Source organism: Nerophis ophidion, linkage group LG17 (genome assembly GCF_033978795.1).
Source record: "Nerophis ophidion isolate RoL-2023_Sa linkage group LG17, RoL_Noph_v1.0, whole genome shotgun sequence".
Taxonomy (NCBI): Eukaryota; Metazoa; Chordata; class Actinopteri; order Syngnathiformes; family Syngnathidae; genus Nerophis; species Nerophis ophidion.
The window spans coordinates 1481333-1507886 of NC_084627.1; the positions used below are offsets into that span (position 1 = coordinate 1481333).

Consider the following 26554-nt stretch of genomic DNA (forward strand, 5'->3'; position numbering starts at 1 on the left):
CAGGAGGACGCAAGCTCCGCTCATAACTACGGTAAGAGCCCACTTATTACCACAATTTTCTCACTGAAACCTGCCGGTTGACATGTGGTCGGGATCCATGTTCGCTTGACCGCTCCGTTCTATAGTAAAGCTTCACCTTCGGGAATTTTAAACAAGGAAACACCGGCTGTGTTTGTGTTACTAAAGGCTTTGATTGATTGATTGATTGATACTTTTATTAGTAGATTGCACAGTACAGTACATATTCCGTACAATTGGCCACTAAATGGTAACACCCGAATAAGTTTTTCAACTTGTTTAAGTCGGGGTCCACGTTAATCAATTCATGGTAAAGGCAGCTGCAATACACAGCTTCACACTTACATCTTTCTTCTTTGACTTCTCCATTATTAATTGAACAAATTGCAAAAGATTCAGCAACACAGATGTCCAGAATACTGTGTAATTATGCGATTAAGAATCAATGACTGCCGCAAACTGCGCATGCGCACTTAGTCCGGTGTGGGAGGGGAGGAATGTTCTGTTTATTTTCTGTGCGAGCGAGACAACTGTTGTTAGCATCTCACATGCACACATTTATCGCCAGTGGAACCCAAATACCACCCCAGAACAGAGTGGCCTTTCCGCGGAAGACCGTCACAGAAAGAAGGTTAGTAAGCTGGAAGTTACTAAAAGTCTGCTGTAGTTAGCACTAGCCGTCAGCGAGCTAACTAGCCAGCTCGCCCTACAAACAGTCACGCTAGCTCTAATTAGAAAGCGCCATTATTATCCCCCCCCCCTTTCCTTCTCTCTAGTCTTAGCGTTAAAAGTCGACGATTAACACACCAGTTTGTGTTTGTCATTGGTGTAAACATTTTATTTTAATTACTGTTGGGCCCAGCTAAGGCAAAAACAGCCCCGCCGTGTGTTAGCCAGGCGGTGTTAGCTCACAGCAATAAACCTGCTCATTTTATTTGAAACCTAAACTTGTAGATAAATACTCTAATATACTTTTGCTCTACATCAGGGGTCACCAACCTTTTTGAAACCAAGAGCTACTTCTTGGGTACTGATTAATGCAAAGGGCTACCAGTTTGATACACACTTAAATAAATTGCCAGAAATAGCCATTTTGCTCAATTTACCTTTAACAAATACTTCTATATACAGTATTTCCTTGAATTGCCGCCCGGGCGCTAATTAATTTAAAACCTCTTCTCACTCCTGCGCTTAGCAAAGGCATGCAGTAAAAGTAAGCATGCGCTAATTATTTTAAAACCTCTTCTCAGTCCGGTACTTACCAAAGGCATGCAGTAAAAATTTGAGTGTGATGTAAAGGCCTACTGAAACCCACTACTACCGACCACGCAGTCTGATAGTTTGTATATCTATGATGAAATCTTAACATTGCAACACTTTATTGCGCCCCTTTTTTGTAAGGGGCGCTGGAAGCCGGCAGACCCGTCAGCGATCCTGTTCTGTCTCCCTGTAATGTTTGTCTGATCTTGAATGGGATTGTGCTGAAAATTGTAATTTTCCTGAAGGAACTCTCCTGACGGAATAAATAAAGTACTATCTATCTATCTATCTATCTACATGCCAATACGGCTGGTTTAGTTGACTAAATTACAATTTTAAATTTCCCGCATAGTTTGTTGTTGAAAACATTGCGGAATGATGACGCGTGTTTGTGACGTTTCGGGATGTAGCGGACATATTAGCCCAGCACCACTTACGGCCAAAAGTTGTCTCTTTTCATCGCATAATTACACAGTAATTTGGACATCTGTGTTGCTGAATCTTTTGCAATTTGTTCAATTAATAATGGAGACTATAAAGAATAATGCTGTTGGTGGAAAGCGGTGGATTGCAGCTGCCTTTAGCAACCGAGACACAGCCGGTGTTTCTTTATTTGTTGTGACGCTTTAACAGAGCGGTCAAGCGAACATGTTTCTCTACATCAACCAGCAAGTTTTTGGATGGGAAAATTGTGATATTACGTCGGCTCTTACCGGAGACATCAGTGGATTATGTGACCTAATCCTGCAGCTCAAAAAGGCAGCTGTGATTTTGGCTCCTCTATTGGCTTCTCTCAGAGACACTGACGTTCACCGCAGCCATCCGACTTTCAGGTATGACTTTACAATCTCACTAAAACACTATTAAAACAATAAGCAGATAATGGATCTTCCAGAATTATCCTAGTAAATGCGTCTAATTACATCTGAATCGCTCCCACTGCCGCCACCTGGAGCCGTCGCCTTTTCTTTTTTTTTTTTGTGCTTCACTCTTAACTTTCCTCATCCACAAATCTTTCATCCTCGCTCAAAATTAATGGGGAAATTGTTGCTTTCTCGGTCCGAATAGCTCTTGTTGCTGGTGGCCATGATTGTAAACAATGTTCAGATGTGAGGAGCCCTACAACCCGTGACGTCACGCGCACATCGTCTGCTACTTCTGGTAAAGGCAAGGCCTTTTTTATCAGCGACCAAAAGTTGCAAACTTTATCGTCGATGTTCTCTACTAAATCCTTTCAGCAAAAATATGGCAATGTCGCGAAATGATCAAGTATGACACATAGAATGGATCCCCCGTTTAAATAAGAAAATCTCATTTCAGTAGGCCTTAGAGCAGGGGTGCCCATTACGTCGATCGCGAGCTACCAGTCGACCGCAGGGGGTGTGTCAGTCGATCTCCAGCCAGGCTTTTAAAAAAAATAGACCTAAAAATTAGTGATCATCAATCTTCACCAAGACGTCACTTAAATGACATTCACGGTACCGGAGGGTCTTGTGAGATGACGCTGGCTGCTGCAAGATCATTATTATGAAAATATGACCGAGAGGAAGGCGAGAAACACTTTTTATTTCAACAGACTCTCGCGCCGTACCTTCCGTCAAAACTCCAAAGGCCGACTGCACATTTCCTATCTTCACAATAAAAGCCCTGCTTCATGCTGCCTGCGCTAACAAAATAAGAGTCTCGGAAAGCTGGCGTGCACAAGTGATGTGCACGCCAGCTTTCTGAGGGATCGCTTGTGCACGCCAGTTTTCCGAGACTCTGTATTTAGCAGGGCTTTTATTGTGAAGATAGGAAATGTGCAGTCGGCCTTTAGAGTTTTGACGGAAGGTACGGCGCGAGAGTCTGTTGAAATAAAAAGTGTTTCTCGCCTTCCTCTCTGTCTTTTTTTCATAATAATGAACTGGCAGCAGCCAGCGTCATCTCACAAGACCCTCGGGTGCCGTGAATGTCAATCAAGCAAGCTACGGAATTTGCCGCCAATGTTTTTCTTGTAAAGTGTATGGAAGCTGGATGAATTAGATGCCAAAAACCAACCACTTTCATGTGGTATTGTACAGAAAGGACAACTTTTTTTCTCCTCCATTTGAAAATGTGGGCGTTATCATCATTACTGTCTGATTCCAATCAATGCAAGTCATCAGAATCAGGTAATACACCAACTTATATTCTTGTCTTTGTGAAAGAAATACATCTATATGTGTTACACATGCTTGTATTATCATTAAACACATTTAACTTGTTTACAAAAATGTCTCTTTCATAAATAAATAACTATAAATGATATATATAAATGAGGTAGATCCCCTCGAGTTGGTCAATTGAAAAGTAGCTCGCCTGCAGAAAAAGTGTGGGCACCCCTGCCTTAAGGATACCATCATGAAAAGCACATTTAATAAAAAAAAACGTTATTATGGTCTTACCTTTATGTAACGTATGTGTCCAATACATACATACATTTGTGGAGACTATTAGCCTTTCTATTTACTCTTTGCGCGCTTCCTAGTCACGTGACCGCCACAGTCCAATCAGCTGTAGTTGTATGCCGGTAGCAGGAATTGACTGGTATGCTCTTGCTCTATTTACTCTTTGGAAACCCGGTGCTCCCTCCCTCGTCACGTGACGAGTGAGAGAGCACCGAGTTCCCACGCTGCCAACTCCAGCGTGCCCTGCCTGTCTGTCGGACCGTCGGCTCCACAGGTATATTAATAAAACATAGCTGCTTACTGTTCTTTTTAGCATACCAGTATTCAATAGCTTGGACCTAACATCCTACTGAATAGCTCTTAATCTTCTTCCCTTTATGCGATTTCAAATTACCGGTATTAAAATCAGTCTCCTCCAATTTGAAAATGATGACAGGGGAAGTGTCACTCGTGATGTCACGAGTTTGACCCGGCGGTAATACTAACCATGCGCTAATTATTTTGCGAAGCGAGTTTGACCCGGCAGTAATTCAAGGCAGGCGCATACTATATACCCGGCGGCAATTCAAGGAAATACGGTATATAAAAAAATGGGTATTTCTGTCTGTCATTCCATCGTACATTTTTTTTTTGCTTTTACGGAAGGTTTTTTGTAGAGAATAAATGATGAAAAAACACTTAATTGAACGGGTTAAAAGAGGAGAAAACAGGAAAAAAATGAAAATTAAATTTTGAAACATAGTTCACCTTCAATTTTGACTCTTTAAAATAAAAAATTTAACCGAAAAAAAGCAAAGAAAAACTAGCAAATTCGAATCTTTTTGAAAAAAAAAAAATAATAATTTATGGAACATCATTAGTAATTTTGCCTGATTAAGATTTATTTTAGAATTTTGATGACATGTTTTCAATAGGTTAAAATCCAATTTGCACTTTGTTAGAATATATAACAACTTGGACCAAGGTATATTTCTAACAAATACAGATCATTAATTCTTCTAGATTTTCTAAAACAAAAATTTTAAAAGAAATTCAACAGACCTTGAAATAAGATTTAAATTTGATTCTAAAGATTTTCTAGATTCACCAGAATATTTTTTTTGAATTTTAATCTTAAATTTGAAGAAATATTTCACAAATATTCTTCATCGAAAAAACAGAAGCTAAAATGAAGAATTGAATTAAAATGTATTTATTATTCTTTACAATAATAAAAAAAACAACTTACTTGAACATTGATTTAAATTGTCAGGAAAGAAGAGGAAGGAATTTAAAAGGTAAAAAGGTATATGTGCTTAAAAATCCTAAATTCATTTTTAAGGTTGTATTTTTTTTGTAAAATTGTCTTTCTGAAAGTTATAAGAAGCAAAGTAAAACAATAAATGAATTTATTTAAACAAGTGAAGACCAAGTCTTTAAAATATTTTCAAATTCTATTTGAGTTTTGTCTCTCTTAGAATTAAAAATGTCGTCGAGCAAAGCGAGACCAGCTTGCTAGTAAATAAATCAAATTAAAAAATAGAGGCAGCTCACTGGTAAGTGCTGCTATTTGAGCTATTTTTAGAACAGTCCAGCGGGCGACTCATCTGGTCCTTACGGGCTACCTGGTGCCCGCGGGCACCGCGTTGCTGACCCCTGATCTACATGTTTATCCTGAAGTGTATTGTGTGCCTAATTAGGTACTTTTGGCGTTATTACCAGCTCATTATTCTCTAATTGACCTGAGCTATTAACACAGATATTAGGACTGTTAATATCCCAATATTTTTAGGCCATATCGCGATACACAATATATATCTCGATATTATGCCTTAGCCTTGAATTAAAATTTGATACATATAACTACAGCAGTATGATGATTCTATGTGTCTACATTAAAACATTCTTGTTCATACTGTGTTAATATATGCTACTTTTAAACTTTCATGCAGAGAAGGAAATCACAACTAAGTCAATTGACCAAAACTGTATTTAGTAAAGTTATTAGCAGGTGACTTTTCAAATGATGCTACTTATTAGCAGCAATGCTACTTTTGGTTGAAATGCTTCTGCCCCACACTTGACAAATTAAAGTTGTCTATTCCACGTATTCCCGCCTGAAGACAAACCACCGCCAGACGATGGACCCCCTGCTATTTTTCTTGGGAATAATTTCTTCCTTCATTAACACCTTCTTTCTCTCGTATTACCACTCGCACGGCTTCGCTAGCATCACAGCTAAAGTTACCCAGTCTGCTACCTCTCTGCTCCAGGAGGACGTGTACATATGAGACGTATGACGTGACAGCATGTGACGTGTGTAAGCTTGTGTGCTTGCTGTATGTGAGAAGGAGACACAAGGAGTGGGAAGAGCCTGTAGTGTAATGCCAGCAGCTAAAAGCAACTGCGTGAGAACGTATACTCGAATATCACGATAGTCATTTTCTATATTGCGCAGAGACAACCCCGATGTATATCGATATATCGCCCAGCCCTAACACATATTACTAAACATTTTATTTGATCTCGTGTTGTGTTGGCAATTATTATGTTATGTTTATTGTATATTGTCAATACATGGTGTTCCCTACATTGTACTGTAGTACGTCCTTTTTCTACCGCTTGTCACTTCCGGGGTCGCGGGCATACTTGCCAAGCCTCCCGATTTTGCCGGGAGACTACCGAATTTCAGTGCCCCTCCCGAAAATTTCCCGGAGCAACCATTCTCCCGAATTTCTCCCGATTTCCACCCGGACAACAATATTGGATAGCTCCGTTATTCATAGGTTTATCAATAACTCATAAAGTAGGCAGTCACGGAGCGTTTTCTCAGCGTGTGCTTATTCCAGCCGACACATTAATACACTGACACGCAACATCCGGATTCCCATCATGCATTGCTTCAAAACTACGGCAAGTACTAATGTCCAAAAATATAACAGAGACGAAGCAGAAGAACGAAGAAGAGACATGGCGACGACGAGTAAGAAGAAGAAGTACACTTGCAAGTTCCAAAATGATTGGAAGAAATAATTTCAGTTCATCCAGGACAGCTCTAAGGGAAAGGGGTATGCTGCCTGCAAATTTTGTAGATCAGACTTCTCCATTGAACACGGTGGCCCCAAATGGATATACTCATTCATGAATGGATTATTTATACATATAAGAAATACTTGAAAATATATACACCCCCTCCCGCCCCATCTCCCGAGTTCGGAGGTCTCAAGGTTGGCAAGTATGGTCGCGGGTGGTCGCTGGAGCCTATCTTAGTGGTTCTTAAACTTTTTTCACCAAGTACCAGAAAAGATTCGACTCTCAAAGTACCACCATAATAAACAGTGGCGTAGTCAGCCTATGTACTCATTAAAAACAAGGCAGAGGTTGTATTTAACAAGTATTTTTAATATTTTTGCCCACTGTAACATTACACACAGTTTGAACGGTGACATTGTGTTTGATTATACGAAAATAAAACACTGTACTTTAATGAAGAGATTTTTTGGCATATTATTATTATCGGTGGTCACTCGAACGAGTATGACGATCCTTCTGGTAGGGCTGTATCCCTCCATGGAGGATGCCTGTGCACGACTTTGTTTTACGTGAGGAGACCGGTGCACAGACAGTCACCACACGATCCTTAACAGAATCGGGTCAGAGTTCAGTGGCATGGAGTCCAAGACGACTGGGGACCCTTTTCTGCTGCAGCCTTCTCCCGCCATCGCAGCCATTGTGGTAGTTCTTAAATCTACCGTTTTCCGCCTGCTCCACCGTTGAGATCTTCCCTGTATTCCTGCCTAGGCGGCAGTCAGGTACGAGGCCTTTGCCAAGGGCCACCTGGGGTAACAGTAGTAAAGGGGTTAACCTCCTAGTGCCCCAAGACCCCATAGAGGAGCCTCTACTGCTGGGAACACTTTAACTTCATGCCCAGGACTTTGGCAGACCACTCGGTAGAGCCCATCCTACTGTTTTTTTTTTAAGTTCAGTCCAGTTTCAGTTTATTTTGAACATGCATACGATACAATGTAACGCATCACACATTTCCAGTTGTTACATTACAGCACGTGCGAAAAGGTGTAGGAAGAAACAGAGTTTATTTAATCCTACCTCTTTCATACCATAGCAATTTTATCTAATTTCCCTGTTCTCTGTATCAGAACAGTGAACAAATAAATAATACATAAATAATATACCATAGTAAGCATACGAATATTAAATACAAAAATCTTTATCGAAATGAATAAAAAGGGTTCAATATGTTCATCATAATTATTGTTCTGTGTGCTTTGTGAACATTTGTAGTTTGAACAGTCTCTTAAACTGAATTCATATTGATGCTTTGTTTGATTTCTTTGGTTAATCCGTTCTATAATTAAATTTGACATACTGATGGACTAAAGGTTTTAAGTGTTGTAAAACCTTTAGTATATCTGTATGTGAGAATCAGTTTGTGAATCTTTGCTATAGTACATGAATTGACCTCATTACAGTAAATTCACTTGCTTAATTACGTCAACGACTTCCCTTAACAAATCCTCATCTTTTGAAATTGAAGAGGATGTACTGCATGTTTACTGTTATTCTTGAACTTGGATTTAATAGATTGCAGCGGCAGTCTATTCGCAACTTTCACACTAAATAATTCACTTGCTTCTCTTTGTGTCTCAGGTTTCTGGCACTGCGCTTGTATCGACTCTTAACGCGGCCTCTGGCACAGGCACATACGCTGGAGCGAGAGAGAGAGAGAGAGAAACTCCCCAAGGCTGAAATCTAAGGAGCAGGATGTCCATCACTAACACACCCACCAGCAACGACGCATGTCTGAGCATCGTCCACAGCCTGATGTGCCACCGACAAGGGGGGGAGAGCGAGAGCTTTGCCAAGCGAGCCATCGAGAGCCTCGTCAAGAAGCTGAAGGAGAAGAAAGACGAGCTGGATTCGCTCATCACGGCCATCACCACCAACGGGGCGCATCCCAGCAAGTGTGTAACCATACAGCGGACTTTGGATGGTCGCCTACAGGTATTGGAGGAATAAAAACAATACGCTTTACGCCAAAAAGCTGTTTTCGTCCACGCCCGTCTTCTCCAAACACGAATGTGTACTTTATCTACGTTTTACTTAATAGATAACAACATAATAGATGTGTTGTATCCCATACAACAAAGGAGTGAGACAGCAGGACACAAACGTTAGCAAAACTAGCATAGCTGTGTGAGCTAACGTGCTAACATTTCACTCACAGCAACATCATGCTCGGTTAGATCGGATAAAGACACAAAAACGTACAGCTCCACAGCCAAAACTAAAAAAACCCCAACATTTTTTTTACAAAAATGGGCATATAAGCAGGGTGGCTCAACTGTTTCAGTGTGGTGCTTCAAAAGCATCTGAGCGCCTCTTCTATTAAAAGTAGTGATGTGTGGATCGATACTGAAATATCGATACCACCGATACCAGATCTTTATGCCCTAAAATCAATTCTTGAATCAAAATATAGATACTTTTGATACTTTAGTTCAGCGGTGTCCAAAATTTTAATAGTTAATAGTTTTATATTTAAAAAACAAAAACAAAACAAATATTTAACAACATAATTTTGTGTCAGCTTTGTATTACAGGTGACTATCATTTATTGGTTACACCAATTCAGCTTTTTCTTATTACATACCTATTTTTTTGCTCTTTTTTTCTTACATTTTATTATTTTTTTCCCCATGTAAGAATAGCATAAAAAAGTAATAATATGATTGTGTAACAGCATAACACAAATCCTGCCTGTACAAAAATATTAATGTTCAGTCACTCTTTTAAGAGTTTGCTATAGTAGTTGTAAATTTTCAAATGAATTAATCCATAAATTAGTTGTTTTTTTTAAACCTGACCAACTAAACTTTGTTTGCATTTCTTGTACATTACATTTTTATTTTGAGAGCTTCTAATATTTTAGATCAGGGGTGTATAATATTTTTATACCAAGGGCCGCATACTGAAAAGTCAAGAATGGTGCATTTAGATGTGTATATATATACAGTACAGGCTAAAAAGTTTGGACACACCTTCTCATTCAATGCATTTTCTTTATTTTCATGATTATTTACTTTATAGATTGTCACTGAAGGCATCAAAACTCTGAATGAACACATGTGGAGGAGTTATGTTCTTAACAAATAAGGTGTATTGTATTGTGCACTTATATTGCCATATATCAGCTACTGTGTGGAAGTGTGGGGGAACACATATAAGAGTAACATAAAGGCATTGTATCAATTACAGAAAAGAGCTATAAGGATTATTCATAAAGTAGATTAGTTAGAACACACTAACATTTTATTTATTAACTCTGGACTATTGAAACTACAGGAGCTAGTAAAGCTACAGACATTGTGTGTCATGTTTAAGGCTAGAAGTAAAACATTACCAGCAAATTTACAAAAAATGTTTGTCATCACTTCTGAGAATACAGAGCATAGAAGAAAAGGTAATTTCAAACAACAATATTCAAGGACAACTTTAAAACAAATGTGTACATCAGTGGTGGGGGTAAAATTGTGGAATTCTCTTTACAACGAGATAAAAAACTTTAAAAATAAATTCCAATTGAAAAAAAATATATAAAGATAGAACAATAAAATCATATGGACAGCCATAAGTGTTTACATTTTGTTTTTTATTTAATATTTTACTTATTTTTTGTCTGGTTTTGTATTTGCTCTGTATCATTCCGTGAGGTGTATATTATATTATTACTATTATTTTCTTGGTTTGGTTTATACTTTATAAAGTTTTGCACTTGTTGTGTTTTTTGTTTTTGATTGTTTCATTACATTTGGATATATGTGTCGGCTTACATGATATTCATGAAGTAAGATAATGTATTATGTCAAAGGGGGCAGGAAATTATAAGATTTTCTTCATCCTGCTCCTTCTCAGGAATTGTGTGGATTTAAATTGTATAATTGTGATATAATTATTTATCGTTCTAAATGCACATCAATGAATGAGATAAATAAAAATGAAAATGAAAAATGAAATAACTGAAAACATGTTTCATATTCTAGTGTAGGGCTGGGCGCTATGACCTTTTTTTAATATCTCTATATTTTTCGGCCATATCGTGATACACGATATATGTCTTGATATTTTGCCTTAGCCTTGAATGAACACTTGATGCATATAATCACAGCAGTATGATGATTCTATGTGTCTACATTAAAAAATTATTGTTCATACTGCATGAATATATGCTCATTTTAAACTTTCATGCAGAGAAGGAAATCACAACTTATATATATATACAGTGCCCTCCATAATTATTGGCACCCCTGGTTGAGATGTGTTAAAAGCCTTAAAATAAATTCAGTGTTTATTGCAGAAGAATACTGTCACACTGAAAATTGTAGGAAAATGTAGCCTTCAACTCAAATGAATTGTAAGAAAATAAAAAAATCCCTGACTAAAAAATAATTATTTTTCATTAAATCACCTGTTCCACAATTATTGGCACCCTTAACAATTCCCAGGAAATAAATATAATTGAAGCATTTCTGTCATTTCTACAGTAGTTTACAAAGTTTACCAGAGTACGTAGGAACATTTAATTAGTAATTCATCACTTCCTGTTTCCCTGGGGTATAAATATGACGTGACACCGAGGCCATTTCTCTTATCCACTCTTAAACATGGGAAAGACAAAGGAACACAGCATACAAGTGAGGCAGATGTGCGTCGACCTTCACAGGTCAGGCAGAGGCTACAAGAAGATTGCCACTCAACTGCAGCATGCAACTGTGAGAGGAATAATTAAGAAGTTCAAAACAACTGGAACAGTGGTAAATAAGCCTGGACGAGGACCCAAGTTTATTTTGCCACCACGCACAGTGAGGAGGATGGTAAGAGAAATCAAAAGATCTCCAAAGCTCACTGTTACAGAATTACAACAAATGGTAGCATCCTGGGGTCACAAAGTCTCCAAATCAACCATCAGGCGCTGTCTACACGCCAACAAGCTGTTTGGGAGGCATGCACGGAGAAAACCTTTCCTCACTCACAATCATAAACGCAAGCGTCTGGAGTTCGCCAAACGGTATTGGGGCTTCAACTGGGACCGTGTGCTTTGGTCAGATGAGACCAAGATTGAGCTTTTTGGCAACAAACACTCTAAGTGGGTCTGGCGTACCACGAAAGATGCGCATGCTGAAAAGCACCTCATACCCACTGTGAAGTATGGGGGTGGGTCAGTGATGCTGTGGGGCTGTTTCACTTCCAAAGGCCCTGGGAACCTTGTTAGGGTGCATGGCATCATGAATGCTTTGAAATACCAGGACATTTTAAATCAAAATCTGTTGCCCTCTGCCCGAAAGCTGAAGCTGGGTCGTCACTGGGTCTTTCAGCAAGACAATGACCCTAAACATATGGCCAAATCTACACAGAAATGGTTCACCAGACACAAAATCAAGCTCCTCCCATGGCCATCTCAGTCCCCTGACCTCAACCCCATTGAGAACCTGTGGGGTGAGCTGAAAAGGAGAGTACAGAGGAGAGGACCCAGGTCTCTGGATGATTTAGAGAGATTCTGCAAAGAGGAATGGCTGAAAATCCCTCTTTCTGTCTTTGCCCATCTTGTGAAACATTATAGGAGAAGATTAGGTGCTGTTTTGTTGGCAAAAGGGGGTTGTACAAAATATTAACACCAGGGGTGCTAATAATTGTGACACACATTATTTGATGTCAAATAATTATTTCTTTATGTGGGATTTTTTCCCCACTGAATAAATGCACTTGTATTGAAGGTTGGATTTTTCTCTTTTTTTCCATTAAGGTCCCATATTATTTAGAAAAAAAATAAAATAATTGGAAGCTAAAAAACACATCTCAACCAGGGGTGCCAATAATTATGGAGGGCACTGTATATATATATTAGGGTTGTCCCGATCCGATATTTGGATCGGATCGGCCGTCGATATTTGCCAAATAATGCGTATCGGCAAGGCATGGGAAAATGCCGATCCAGATCCAGTTTTTAAAAAAAACTCTGGTCCGTGTTTTCCAACGCACCGATTTAAATAATACATTCCACTCTTTTGCTGCTCCCCATACTCCGTTCCGCATTTTCCAGCACACCTTCAAAACATCTACAAGTCTGTGTTCTAACTGTTCAGACGGCCGTGTGAATTAAAAATTACGGTAAAAATGTCAGCTGTGTGGGATTATTTTACCCTACAAAACGAAAAAGATGAAGAGGTGGAGTGTAAAACATGCCACAATAAAGTCAAGCGTGGTGGTAAAGTTGTAAGACATTTTAATGACTCTTTAGAGTGAGAGGCTTTTTAGCGCTCATCATAGATGAACACAGGAGCAGGCTGACACCTGAGAATCTTGAAGTGCTTGTCTTTGTTAGAAAGAATCTCCCCATTATGCTCGGACTTCAATTGTTTGCCCCCCCCCACTGACTGGGGCAAACAATTGAAGGGAGTGTGTAGATATTAAAAAAAAATTTTTTTTTAAAGTTTACACTTGTTTAAGAGCAAGTATTGATGCTGAGTTATAGACATTTCATCCCACTCAGGTTGTTTGTGTGTTTTGCTTTTTTAATAATGTTTACAGCATTATTTGCACTTTACTCTGTTCACTTTTCTACTGTTTAATGATGCCCTTTCTGTTTGTCATGTGTAATGTTTGATATTTTGTGTTTATACTTGAATACCAACTATTGTGTATTATTCAAACTCACCTAATTCAGCTGGCTAGTTGTTATCAGGAGTACTAAAATCCTTTCCAACATGAATCTGACAACTAAGTAGGCTAAATAACTTTAAATTGCAATACATGCTCGGATAGGCCAGCTTCGAATCGGAAGCGCAAAAACAATATCGGCATCGATCGGGACATCATATATATATATATATATATATATATATATATATATATATATATATATATATATATATATATATATATATATATATATATATATATAACAACTTGGTGTTATAGGTGACAAAGTATACAATTATTAATTTGTTTAACAATTTCAGCTTTTTCCAGCCTAAATTTTACTCGATTTCGGATCGAAAAGAAAGTCAGTGGTATCGCACATCACTACTTAAAAGTGAAGCAAACAAGTAAAGGGGAGGTTAGATTATTGTCATTAATTTAATATATTAGGGACTTTTTAATCATCACACAAATCCGTTTTTTTTTTTTTAGGTTGCTGGTCGTAAAGGATTCCCTCATGTGGTTTATGCGAGACTGTGGCGGTGGCCCGATCTACACAAGAACGAATTAAAACACGTCAAATATTGCCAGTATGCCTTTGACCTCAAATGTGACAATGTTTGTGTCAACCCATACCACTATGAGAGAGTGGTCTCACCAGGCATCGGTATGTACACACACAACTTGGTGATCAGAGTTTTTTTTAAATCATTGGACACATATAACATTCATATTAATATTTTTCGCAGACCTCTCAGGACTAACACTCTCAAGCTCAGGTAAGTTCTTCCATATTAAACAAGTTGTATTAAACAGAGACAAGCTTAAGTGTACTTGTTGTTATCGCCTCCAGGTCCTCTCATGGTGAAGGACGAGTATGACTACGACAACCAGCAGTCTCACCCCAGCTCTGAAAGCCACCTGCAGACCATCCAGCATCCTCCATCCAGGCCCGGCCCACAAGAAGCCTTCAGCAGCCCAGCGTTACTCCCTCCACCCGAGGGCAGCAGCTCGGCTTCCACGTCCGCCTTCTCCTCTATAAGCGCCGGACCCTCTAGTGAGTCGCCTCAATGTCCAAACACGTTAATGATGGAGCTTTATTAATTATTATATCCTTTTTATTTATTTATTTTTTTTACAGATTCCAACCCCAACTGGAGTAGAAACAGCAGCTTCCCCCCTGCGGTGCCTCCGCATCAAAATGGACATCTCCAGCACCATACACCCATGCCTCACACGGGACATTATTGTACGTATATAAGTTCTGTATTTACACTCTTTGTCAGCTATTGATCTTATTGCAATATATTTAGTATGCTAAGCTATACTGTCTTAAGTTAATATAACTGACATATATCAACATTACCACCCTCTTCCCCTTTCTAATGTGTTCGTGCAGGGCCTGTCGGCAATGAAATAGCATTCCAGCCCCCTATATCCAACCACCCAGGTGAGTTACCGTAAATACGACAATTAACGCCTCGAGTCAAATACCTGCCAATTATACTGTGGTCGCCGGGTGCTTGGTACACAAAAACGAATAATTAGCAGGGTCTTTAAGGATGTAACAATATGAATATTCCGATTAATAATTACTATTATTTATTATTATTAATAATTGTTGAATGCGCTGAAAAAGTACACACTAAAACAAAATCAATCAATCAGTCAAAGTTTAGTTGTGTAGCCCTTAATCAGAAATGTCTCAAAAAGGGCTGCACAAGCCACAACGACATTGTCGGCTCAGATCCCACATCCGGGCAAGAAAAAACTCAACCCAATGGGGACAACGATAAACCTTGGAAGGGACAGCTGATGTGGGCATCCCCACCTGGGTGACTGCTGCAATGGATGCTGAGTGGATAAAGTTAATAATGTGTCATATTATTGTTATTTGAATGTGTAAATATTAGGGCTGTCAAACCATTTAAATATTTAATCACGGTTAATCGCATTTTGTTTTATAGTCAACTCAAAATTAATCCCAATTAATGACGGATAGGTATATTTTTTCATCATTAATAAGTGTACCCTAGACCAGTGGTTCTCAACCTTTTTTCAGTGATGTACCCCCTGTGAACATTTTTTTAATTCAAGTACCCCCAAATCAGAGCAAAGCATTTTTCGTTGAAAAAAAAGAGATAAGGAAGTAAAATACAGCACAATGTCATCAGTTTCTGATTTTCTTAAATTGTGTAACAGTGCAAAATATTGCTCATTGTAGTGGTCTTTCTTGAACTATTTGGAAAAAAAGATGTAAAAATAACTAAAAACTTGTTGAAAGATAAACAAGGGATTCAATTATAAATAAAGATTTCTAAACATAGAAGTAATCAACAACATAACGTGTCCTCTTTGGGGATTGTAATAGAGATCCATCTGGATTCATGAACTTATTTCTAAACCTTTCGTCACCAAAAAAGAAATATTTAACATTAATATTTATGGAACATGTCCACCAAAAAATCTAGCTGTCAACACTGAATATTGCATTGTTGTATTTATTTTCACAGTTTATGAACTAACATTCGTATTTTGTTGAAGTATTATTCAATAAATATATTTATAAAGGATTTTTGAATTGTTGCTATTTTTTAAATATTTAAAAAAAAAATCTCACGTACCCCTTGGCATACCTTCAAGTACCCCAGGGGTACGCGTACCCCCATTTGAGAACCACTGCTCAAGACAGATCATTTTCAGGGGGGTGTGGTTTCATATTGCTGCATGACAATTTTTTAACCTTCCCTATTAATTAATAAAATATAATATTGAGTCTGCTAATCCTTCTGTAATTGAAAACTCGACCAGAACATGTTATACAAGAATTTACACAATATTTCAGTGTCTTGACATGTTTTGATTTGTTTGCAATAGAAAAATAATCCTTTCTTGTCGGGAGAACAACTTTCCATGGCTTTGAACCTGATAGTTCTATAATGTAGACTTTCCGTTGTCCATTTCTGCTTGCTTGTGGCTTATCAGTAACAAAGAACTGCAGTCAAGTTCCCCCTTTACGGAATGGCAGAATGGTCAAAAGGGAAGTGTTCGCGTTAATTGGCTGCTAAAAAAATGAGTGCCGTTATTGAAATTTATAGTTAACGTGTTATTGCGCTAACTTTGACAGCCCTAGTAAATATGTTTTGTCTTTTTCCTTTTTAATTTGTAAAGGTTTTAGAGCAGGGATATAAAACTCGCGGCCCGCAGGGTTTAAGCCGGCCTGCAAGATGAGTTTGCTAAGTGTAAAAATTAGCTGCATTTTTAGATGAAAGAAATTGCTGCAAATACATTGTTTTTTGGCCCCATCATTTTCACAAAATTTCTCTGTCAAAAAGCGAAAAGTGAATGCAGTGTTACTAAAAAAATGATCATCCTCCTATTTATTCACAGGAGTCAATGGGAAACCACATATTTGTGGGCAAATTTTCTCTGTAATATGCATCAAAAAACAAAGCTACGCTCAGAATCACGCACAAGCATATGTTTAGTATCCTGAGATTGTCTACCACTGAAGATGTTACACCTGATATTGATGGACTTGTGAAAGCTAAAAGATGCCAGGTTTCAGCAGTAAAATTGGTTACGCCACTTAAAATGCTGCATGAGACATTGCACCTTGATATAGTTCTGTGAAAAGGATTGTCTCCTGTGGATATTTAAAGAGAGTGAACAGTGTGTGAGAGATTTACTGCAATACTGTCAGTCTCTGACGTTTATACATTTGATTTGTTGAAATTGTTCATGCATTGCACAGCTTTTATTTTTCTATCAATACACAGTGATGTCTACAAGGCAGGGAGTAACTCAACCCTCCTAAATAGTTTTTAATTCCGTTTGTATAGTTTGTTGCGACGGGACAGGATTAATATGTAGAAATGACAAATGAGGTAGTTGATACATAGAATACTTTTTATTTATTTTGTATTTTATTCAACCCCAAATACTGTACAGTAGGTTGTGACTTACAGTTTATTAGTTTTGTAGATACACAGAGATAAAGTCCAAGTTCATTGTGTTCTTCCGTGTTTTTGAAACGGCACCATTTTTAAAAAAATATATTTTTCAACTAACTTGAAGTGTTTTGTCAAAATGATTATTTGTGATACATACATCATCAGAATGTGCTTGTTCTATTTTGGGTCAAGGTAAAAGAAGCAAAACAATCTGAAGTTGTCGCAGTTGTATTTTTAGATAATCAGGATTTTACCAGTCCGGCGCACATAGGAATAGATTTTCCCTCATGCTGCCCCTGAGCTAAAATGAGTTTGACACCCCTGTTTTAGAGTGTTTTATTAATGATACCGTATTTCCTTGAATAGCATGTGATATGCGCCTGCCTTGATTAACGGCCGGGTAAAACTCGCTCCCCAAATTAATAATCGCATGCTTACTTTTACCGCCTGGTCAAAATTGTGACGTTATGAGGGACCCTTCTCCTACCGTCATTTCAAAACGGTGGAGGAGGTTGTTTTTTTTTGCTCTTACTCTGTGTAAACCAGGGGTCTTGTTCCACAGCCACACAGATCACACTAATGGTTGCGATACAAAACAACTTCAACACGCCCACCAACACGCGCCACAATGCAATGCATCCACGACTCCTGGCTAAACCGTCCATACACCCGCTGGCACCACCAATAATACTCTTTTTACATTTTGTACATTAAATAATAACTAGGTTTTAGTAATATTGCTATTACAAGTGCTAACGCAGACAATGTATTTATTGCGATGACATTGAGTGGTCTGCTGTTTCCTTGCTTTCCTGCTCCTTGGAAGTTTATTGTAGATCATAAATCATGCCTCTCACCTGGACAGAAGAAGGCTGAAGACGAATTCCGACAAGTTAGTCTACTTTGACATCCAATTTAGTCCCAGAAATGGCGAGAACAACACAAAAAGACGCTTGGTTACCCTCACCCCCTTCTTCCCGAGGATTATGAGTCATTCTTCATCTAAATGGGAATACATAAACAATTAAGTAGTCTGCAACCTAATGACAGCAGACCTTGTACAGTAAGTGATGTATTATTAGGGTTGTTGGCTCTCATAAAGTCTGCAGTGAGCTGGAATTGGTGATGAAGAAAAAAAAACGAACGTTGTGATATGTTTTTGAAATGTATGTTTAAAATGATCAAAATATGTAAATATTAAATGTGATGAATGTTCCTGTTACTAGGGGTGTTTCTCATAGTCATCATTGTCACTGTCAAAGACCTCCCACTGGGGTGAGTTTTAACTTGCCCTTATGTGGACTCTACCGACGATGTTGAGGTTTGTGCAGCCCTTTGAGACACTTGTGATTTAGGGCTATATAAATAAACATTGATTGATTGATTATTGGTATCGAAAGAATATACTGTATGTATCCCACAATGGGAAAATTATGTGGTTGCAGAATCAGAAAGTGCTCAAAAAATAAGGTAAAACAAGAGGAAAACAATAAAAAAAACATAAAGGAGTATATAAAAGAACCCAGAGCTGCTGCAACAAGCTGCTGCAACAAGCTGCCACTTCTTACAAAGTAAAACAGTGAGAATCAAAAATAACTTATAAATAACACATATTGTGCACACACCAATTGTTTTAAATTATACGTCACTTTTGTAAAAAACAGCCTGTTTAATTTTTGCCCGCTTCCAATTTGTAAGGCTAGTCAAGTTTATTTATAGAGCACAATTTGTGCACAAGGCAAGTCAAAGTGCTGTACAGAAAATGAAAAGAAACATCCATCCATCCATTTCCCACCGCTTATTCCCTATTGGGGTCGCGGGGGGCGCTGGCGCCTATCTCAGCTACAATCATAGAAATAATAATTCAAAGTAAAACATAAAATAAAATAATTATAATTTAAATTAAAATCAAAGAATGTAGGTAAAATACTTTAAATTTGCATATTCACAATTCATTTAAATTATTTTCAGCCTGGTTGACAATCCGCTGCAAAAGTCCCCCGCAACTCCTAACCTGTCAGCTGATTTAACAGGGTTGTTTTTTTTCCCCACACAGCTCCAGAATATTGGTGCTCAATTGCGTACTTTGAGATGGATGTTCAAGTCGGTGAGACGTTTAAGGTGCCCTCCACGTGCCCGATAGTGACCGTGGACGGCTACGTGGACCCCTCTGGAGGCGATCGCTTTTGTCTGGGTCAGCTGAGCAACGTCCACAGGACGGAGAACATAGAGAGGGCCAGGTACTTTGCTGCTTTCACATAGATCACAAAAAACAAATACACAGTAATAAGCTCCTTATATAATTTTTTTTGTTTGTTTCTTAGGCTTCATATTGGCAAAGGCGTGCAGTTGGAGTGCAAAGGTGAAGGAGACGTGTGGGTGCGCTGTTTGAGTGACCATGCAGTCTTTGTGCAGAGTTATTACCTAGACAGAGAGGCGGGACGGGCACCCGGGGACGCCGTCCACAAGATCTATCCCAGCGCTTACATCAAGGTAGCGCATGAGAAACATAATTGCGTGATCCCCACAGCCTTTTGAACCTATCATATCTGATACAACTCAATGAATGAGTGTTTGTCCCGGCCTCCTCCAGGTCTTCGACCTGCGTCAGTGCCACAGGCAAATGCAGCAGCAGGCAGCCACAGCTCAAGCGGCTGCTGCGGCTCAGGCAGCAGCGGTGGCCGGGAACATCCCCGGGCCTGGCTCCGTGGGCGGCATTGCTCCGGCCATCAGTAAGTCTTGGAACTACTGTAGATCAGTCTAATTATCTTCAGTGTTTGTTCTTTATAAAGTCTACCGTATTTTTTGGATTATAAATCGCTCCGGTGTTTAAGTCGCACCGGCCAAAAATGCATAACAAAGAAGGAAAAAAAACATATATAATTCGCATTTTTGGGGGAAATTTATTTGATAAAATCCAACACCAAGAATAGACATTTGAAAGGCAATTTAAAATAAATAAAGAATAGTGAACAACAGGCTGAATAAGTGTACGTTATATCAGTGGTCCCCAACCTTTTTGTACCCGTGGACCGGGGGGCGGGGGGTCTTTTTTAAAAATTATTATTATTACTATTATTATTATATTTTTTTTCTTTGTCATGAAAAAGGGACGTTTTTGTCATGAAAAAGGGAGGTTTTTGTGGTTGGTGCACTAATTGTAAGTGTATATTGTGCTTTTTATGTTGATTTAATTAAAAAAAAATTTTTTTTTTAATTTTTTTTTAAAGAAAAATGAATACAAAATTCTTCTGCGGCCCGGTTGTTGGGGACCACTGCATTATATGACGCATAAATAGCCAACTGAGAATGTGCCTGATATGTTAACGTAAAATATTATGGTAAGAGTCATTTTATTAGCTATAACTTATAGAACATGCTATACGTTTACCAAACAATCCGTCACTCATAATCGCTAAATCCCATGAAATCTTCTTCCTCGGTGTCGCTTCTAAACAACTCTGCCAACTCCAAAGGGAGACAATGCGCTGCTTCCTCTTCTATCGGTACACCTAGTCTCTTCCGTGAATGAAATGAATAATATTATTTGATATTTTACGGTAATGTGTTAATAATTTCACACATAAGTCGCTCCACAGTATAAGTCGCACCCCCGGCCAAACTTAGATAGATTAGATAGTACTTTATTTATTCCGTCAGGAGAGTTCCTTCAGGAAAATTACAATTTTCAGCACAATCCCATTCAAGATCAGACAAACATTAAAGGGAGACAGAACAGGATCGCTGACGGGTCTGCCGGCTTCCAGCGCCCCTTACAAAAAAAGATGAGATACAGGTAAACAAGGTGGGGGAGAAAAAAATAGAAGATAAAATAAAAAAATAAAATAAAACATCGGTCTTAGCCTGGGCCCTGGAGAGGGGGTGCAGACTGAGGCTAAGGGAAAAAAACAACAACTCATAGCCATAGTACACATCCCTCTTACATGCGTGTAAGAGGGAAACATCAAACATCAAAGAACACAGAGGACATTAAAGACATTAAAGCAGCAGATACAACCAGACACTTCTACATACAGCTATGAATAAAAAGTAAAAGAAACATATCCACTGTGGTGGCCTCTGCGGTGTTCCACGCCATCGTCCGCTGTGGTGGAGGGAGGATGGCCAGAGACAGGAGTAGACCCAACAAAGCAACCAGGACAGCCGACTCCACTCTCGGCCAGTGTCCAGTCCGCATGGATGAGCGAGGATACGTCCAAGGTGACTGAGGTGTCCGACACCTGCTCACCCAGCCAAGACACCGCGAAGCCTCTCCGTCCCAGCGCTCAGTGCTAGCTCGCAAGCCCTGTCCCCTCATCCGCATCTCCTCCAGTCCCTCCAAAGCGACTCCGGTGTGGCAGAGACCCAGCAGCTGGTCTCCATGGCCAAAAGGCTCCCGGGAGGCAGATGCAGAAGTCCACAAAAAAAGCACCACAGAGGTCACGAAAGTGACACCCCTTGTCACACAGTCCCAAAGGGTCCCGGACCAAAAGGCAAAAAAATATAATAACACATGAAAACAAGAGGGAAACACAAAAGGATGACACAAGAGCACAGAGCTCCTGCCTACAGCAGCCACTACAGCAGAGCCATCTTGGGAAAAAAAAAAAAAAACTATGGAAAGAACTGCGACTTACAATCCGAAAAATACGGTACTTAATTTTCATCCATAACCGTAAATAGCATTTCAGCTCAGTTGCTCAGGGTGAACCTCTAGGCTCAATGCAAAGTCCCCTTCTGTTGATCAACCACATGCTATCAATTAAAAAAAAAAATCGATATTACAGAAATATAGACAGAGAAAATCTTGGTCAAACCCTAAATGTTTAACATTGAAGTGCAGAAGAGATGAATACACACAACTCCCCATGTTACAAATCTTCAGTTTGATCAATCAATCAATCAATCAATGTTTATTTATATAGCCCTAAATCACAAGTGTCTCAAAGGGCTGCACAAGCCACAATGACATCCTCGGTTCAGATCCCACATCAGGGCAAGGAAAAACTCACAACCCAGTGGGATCTCAATGAGAATGACTTTGAGAAACCTTGGAGAGGATTACAGATGTGGGTGACCCCCCCACCTCTAGGGGAGACCGGATGCAATGGACGTCGAGTGGGTCTAGCATAATATTGTGAAAGTCCAGTCCTTAATACAGCTTAGTTTTTTGTATCAGTGACTTTGTACATTTGAAATAGTAGGGGAAAAACACCTGGAATTATTAAACAAAAAAAAACTTAAATATATGGCTGGTTGTACATTTTTTATTCAGACTTGGACCAAATTGTGATATATTGTTCCAGTTCCATTAGGTGTAGCTTTTGACCCTTTTGCTGTTTGTGGAGATACAACATGGACAGGGAGATGAGGGAGAGCAGCGGGTGGCACATTGCTCTTGTCTGATTGTGTCCTTTTTTTTTTTTTTGTCCAGGTTCTGGATTCTTGTTCCAGTTTGCATTATTGGCTCAAACTAACTTTGTCTTTAAATGTCTCCTGTCGTCCTCTTTTTCCCGCAGGTCTGTCTGCGGCCGCAGGCATCGGCGTCGACGACCTTCGCCGGCTGTGCATCCTGCGCATGAGCTTTGTCAAGGGCTGGGGGCCCGACTACCCCCGACAAAGCATCAAAGAGACGCCCTGCTGGATCGAGATCCATCTACACCGCGCACTGCAGCTCCTGGACGAGGTCCTGCACACAATGCCCATCGCCGACCCGCAGCCTCTCGACTGAGTCTCAAGACGTGAGCTTGTCCAAAAACTTTTTTTTTTTTAATATCGGGACTGTCCTGGTAGGGCAGAGGAGAGGACTGCACGGCCACAGGGACAACAAGAGCTGGACCAGGCGGTATGATTAGAAGCGAGGACACTGTATAGCCCGGTTAAGCTTACCGAGTGGGAACGCGTGGCTGCAGTACACTGACAACCAGTATTTTCTTCTCTATGTGAGAAATCGCTCAATGCTAGGGCTAGGCGATATGAGAAAAAAAAAAAAAAGCACTTTTTTTTTTTTTGATTAAAGCTGATTGTCCCGTGCAGGATTATACAGAGTACCGCATCCCTACTGTTTGCTACTGCCGTATCTTGTAACAAACATTTCCAACATGTTTGTTTGAGGTAATACATGCCAACAGATGACAACTATAATTTTGTTCATATCCATATTTGTGTTTACTAGAGGTGCAGCAGTACAGGTAACCCACGTTGAGGTCCGTACCTGGTCTCAGAGTCACGGTTTGATTCTTTTTCGGTACGTTTTGTGGGGGTAATGAGAACAACTTTTTCGCCTTTCAAAAGTTATTTTGTTTTTTTTGCTCGCCATGACAAACATTCTGCAGTTAACAAAGTATGATTGGCGTAGTGAACACTATAAGACTTGTATTTCAAGTTAACGTTTACTAAACAACACTTTCAAATGGCTGCGATGAGGTGGCGACTTGTCCAGGGTGTACACCGCCTTCCGCCCGATTGTAGCTGAGATAGGCACCAGCGACCCCGAAGGGAATAAGCGGTAGAAAATTGATGGATGGACTTTCAAATGGTAAATTACTGTTTTTATTCTTTAAAGGCCTACTGAAATGAGATTTTCTTATTTAAACGGGGATAGCAGGTCCATTCTGTGTGTCATACTTGATCATTTCGCGATATTGCCATATTTTTGCTGAAAGGATTTAGTTGAGAACATAAACGATAAAGTTCGCAACTTTTCGTCGCTAATAAAAAAGCCTTGCCTTTACCGGAAGTAGCAGATGATGTGCGCGTGACGTCACGGGTTGTAGGGCTCCTCACATCCTCACATTGTTTACAATCATAGCCAGCAGCAGCTAGAGCTATTCGGACATAGGAAGCGACAATTTCCCCTTCAATTTGAGCGACAATGAAAGATTCGTGGATGAGGAAATTTAGAGTGAAGGGCTAGAAAGAAAAAAAAGTTAAAAAAAAAAAAGGCGATGGCAGTGGGAGCAATTCAGATGTTATTAGACACATTTACTAGGGTAATTCTGCAAAATCCCTTATCTGCCTATTGTGTTGCTAGTGTTTTAGTGAGATTAAATAGTACCTGAAAGTCGGAGGAGTGTGGCCATGGGTGTGTTGACGCCAGAGTCTCTGAGGGAAGTCACGCAGCGGCAGCAGGACGGAAGCTCCGCTGATGTCTCCGGTAAGAGCCAACTTATTACCACAATTTTCTCACCAAAAACTGACGGTTTAGATGTGGTCGGGATCCATGTTCGCTTGACCGCTCTGATCCATAGTACAGCTTCACCTTTAGGAATTTTAAACAAGGAAACACCGGCTGTGTTTGTGTTGCTAAAGGCTAAAAGCTTCCCATCTCCATCTTTCTTCTTTGACTTCTCCATTATTAATTGAACAAATTGCAAAAGATTCAGCAACATAGATGTCCAGAATACTGTGTAATTATGCGACTAAAGCAGACTACTTATAGCTTGGATCGGGCTGGAAAATAATGTCCGCTACAACCCGAGACATCATCATACTGCGACGTTTTTCAACACGACACTTCGGGAAATTTAAAATTGCAATTTAGTAAAGTAAAAAGGCCGTATTGGCATGTGTTGCAATGTTAATATTTCATCATTGATATATAAACTATCAGACTGCGTGGTCGGTAGTAGTGGGTTTCAGTAGGCCTTTAATTCCTTATCAGTAGTTCTCACGCACTGATATATACAAGCGGTGACCCAGATTGTGGAGTTTTTAAAACCAAAATACTGTACCTCATACTGAATGAAAATACATTAAAGTGCAGTTTGAAATTGAGGCACTGTAAAATTATATATATCAGCACACAAAGTGTTTCTCTGCAAAGTTTTTAGTACCTGTTATATCAGAGGAGTGAAATCTTTGCAGGCACATAAACAAAAAGTCTGATTTAAAATAATTTAGATATAAAAAAGCCTTTTCTGATTAAATTAGCGGGTGTGTGCATTCTCCCAGTGGGGACCAATACAGTCACATAGACGTTTAGAGCATTCAGGGCAGGATTACTGGTCAGCTGCAGGAGACGGTGAAACTAAAGTCTTTGCTCCTTTTGAATGTTGTTTCAACTTCTATGCTAGTGTTAATCATATGTCTTTATTTTGTTCTGGTGGGCTGCACTTCCAGCTGTGTCAGGGGGAGGCACATCGCTGATTGAACGTTAATTACGCCTTGACAAGCCTCACTTTGGCGACGGTGGAACGGGAGGTGGAGCATACACACGCAAACTTACACAATCACACATAGGATCGCGGTCGACAAAGATGGATTGTTTTGTGCAGGATTATACCAAGCATTGTTGCTTCCCTACTGTTGACTACTGCCGTAACTTGTAACATACGTAATCGAATAAATATGCTACCATCTGATCACCGGGATCCAACTCAAATTAATCCCGGACATATAATCGCCCAGCCCTAGTTTACACTAGCGTAAGTAAGTCCACTATTTATTCAAATTTAAGGTGCTGCACAAACGATTCCCAAACGGTCTTTTTTTCTCTCCGCTATGTGGACATTTCATGTATTTAATATTTAAACTGTGCAGAGCCCCTGTTTTGAACTTTTTAATGAGACTGCTTGGTTTCTGCTGGACTAGTGCTCCTCATCCTCATCCTCATCCTCCTCCACCGGCTCTCATATGGCTTCATGTAAGTTTTTCATCCTCCTCCTCTTTGCTGTCACATCAGGATGTTACTCTTGTGTATTGTTTGAATGCTGGTTGGTTTTGGAAGTTTTTTTTATGATTTTTGAGACATGCTAATAACCCAACGCCTGGGCCGTGGACCTTTTTCAAACTGTACATGTTTTAAACTGATATTCTCATCTAGACAGGCCTGATGGTCACATGATCGTCATCTTTTAAATGATATCTCTTTTAAGCACTTGTGCATAGTCTCGCTAAATGCTACAGTATTGGACAAAATGCATCATGTGCTAACTCGCCCTGATAGCTCATAACATCCCAAAAGCTGCGAGAGGAAATGCAAGCCATGTTGATGCTAAATGCAGTCATTTCAGTGATAGTCTTTATTGCACATAGTAGTATTGATAAAATAGCGGCAATTCTTGTATTTTCTCTTTTTTTAAATGCTCTAGCCATCAGCCGCCACATAACTTCCAGCATCTGAAATACATAACAAATCTGGATTATGGCACTGTTAATATGTTTGAATAAAAATGTAATGGGCTAACATGATTGGTTTTA

The 26554-nt window shown here is 39.4% G+C and overlaps 1 protein-coding gene across 1 annotated transcript; it reads left to right on the forward strand.

Annotated features, from left to right (window-relative positions):
- The first annotated feature begins 496 nt into the window (after positions 1-496).
- Positions 497-26545, forward strand: smad4a (SMAD family member 4a). Its single transcript, XM_061875700.1, has 11 exons — positions 497-649; positions 8352-8705; positions 13893-14067; positions 14150-14179; positions 14254-14457; positions 14542-14649; positions 14800-14850; positions 19410-19593; positions 19678-19846; positions 19947-20085; positions 22873-26545. The coding sequence occupies exons 2-11, from the start codon at positions 8466-8468 to the stop codon at positions 23082-23084; spliced, it is 1512 nt and encodes a 503-aa protein (XP_061731684.1). The 5' UTR covers positions 497-649; positions 8352-8465; the 3' UTR covers positions 23085-26545.
- Positions 26546-26554: the final 9 nt, after the last annotated feature.

Bases quoted from the DNA above. Each gene is read 5' to 3' on its own strand.
- smad4a (XM_061875700.1), top strand. From the start codon at position 8,466: ATGTCCATCACTAACACACCCACCAGCAACGACGCATGTCTGAGCATC. The intron at 14,458-14,541 runs GTGAGTCGCCTC...TTTTTTTTACAG, and splicing joins TATAAGCGCCGGACCCTCTA to ATTCCAACCCCAACTGGAGT. The intron at 14,851-19,409 runs GTGAGTTACCGT...TTCCCCACACAG, and splicing joins CCCTATATCCAACCACCCAG to CTCCAGAATATTGGTGCTCA.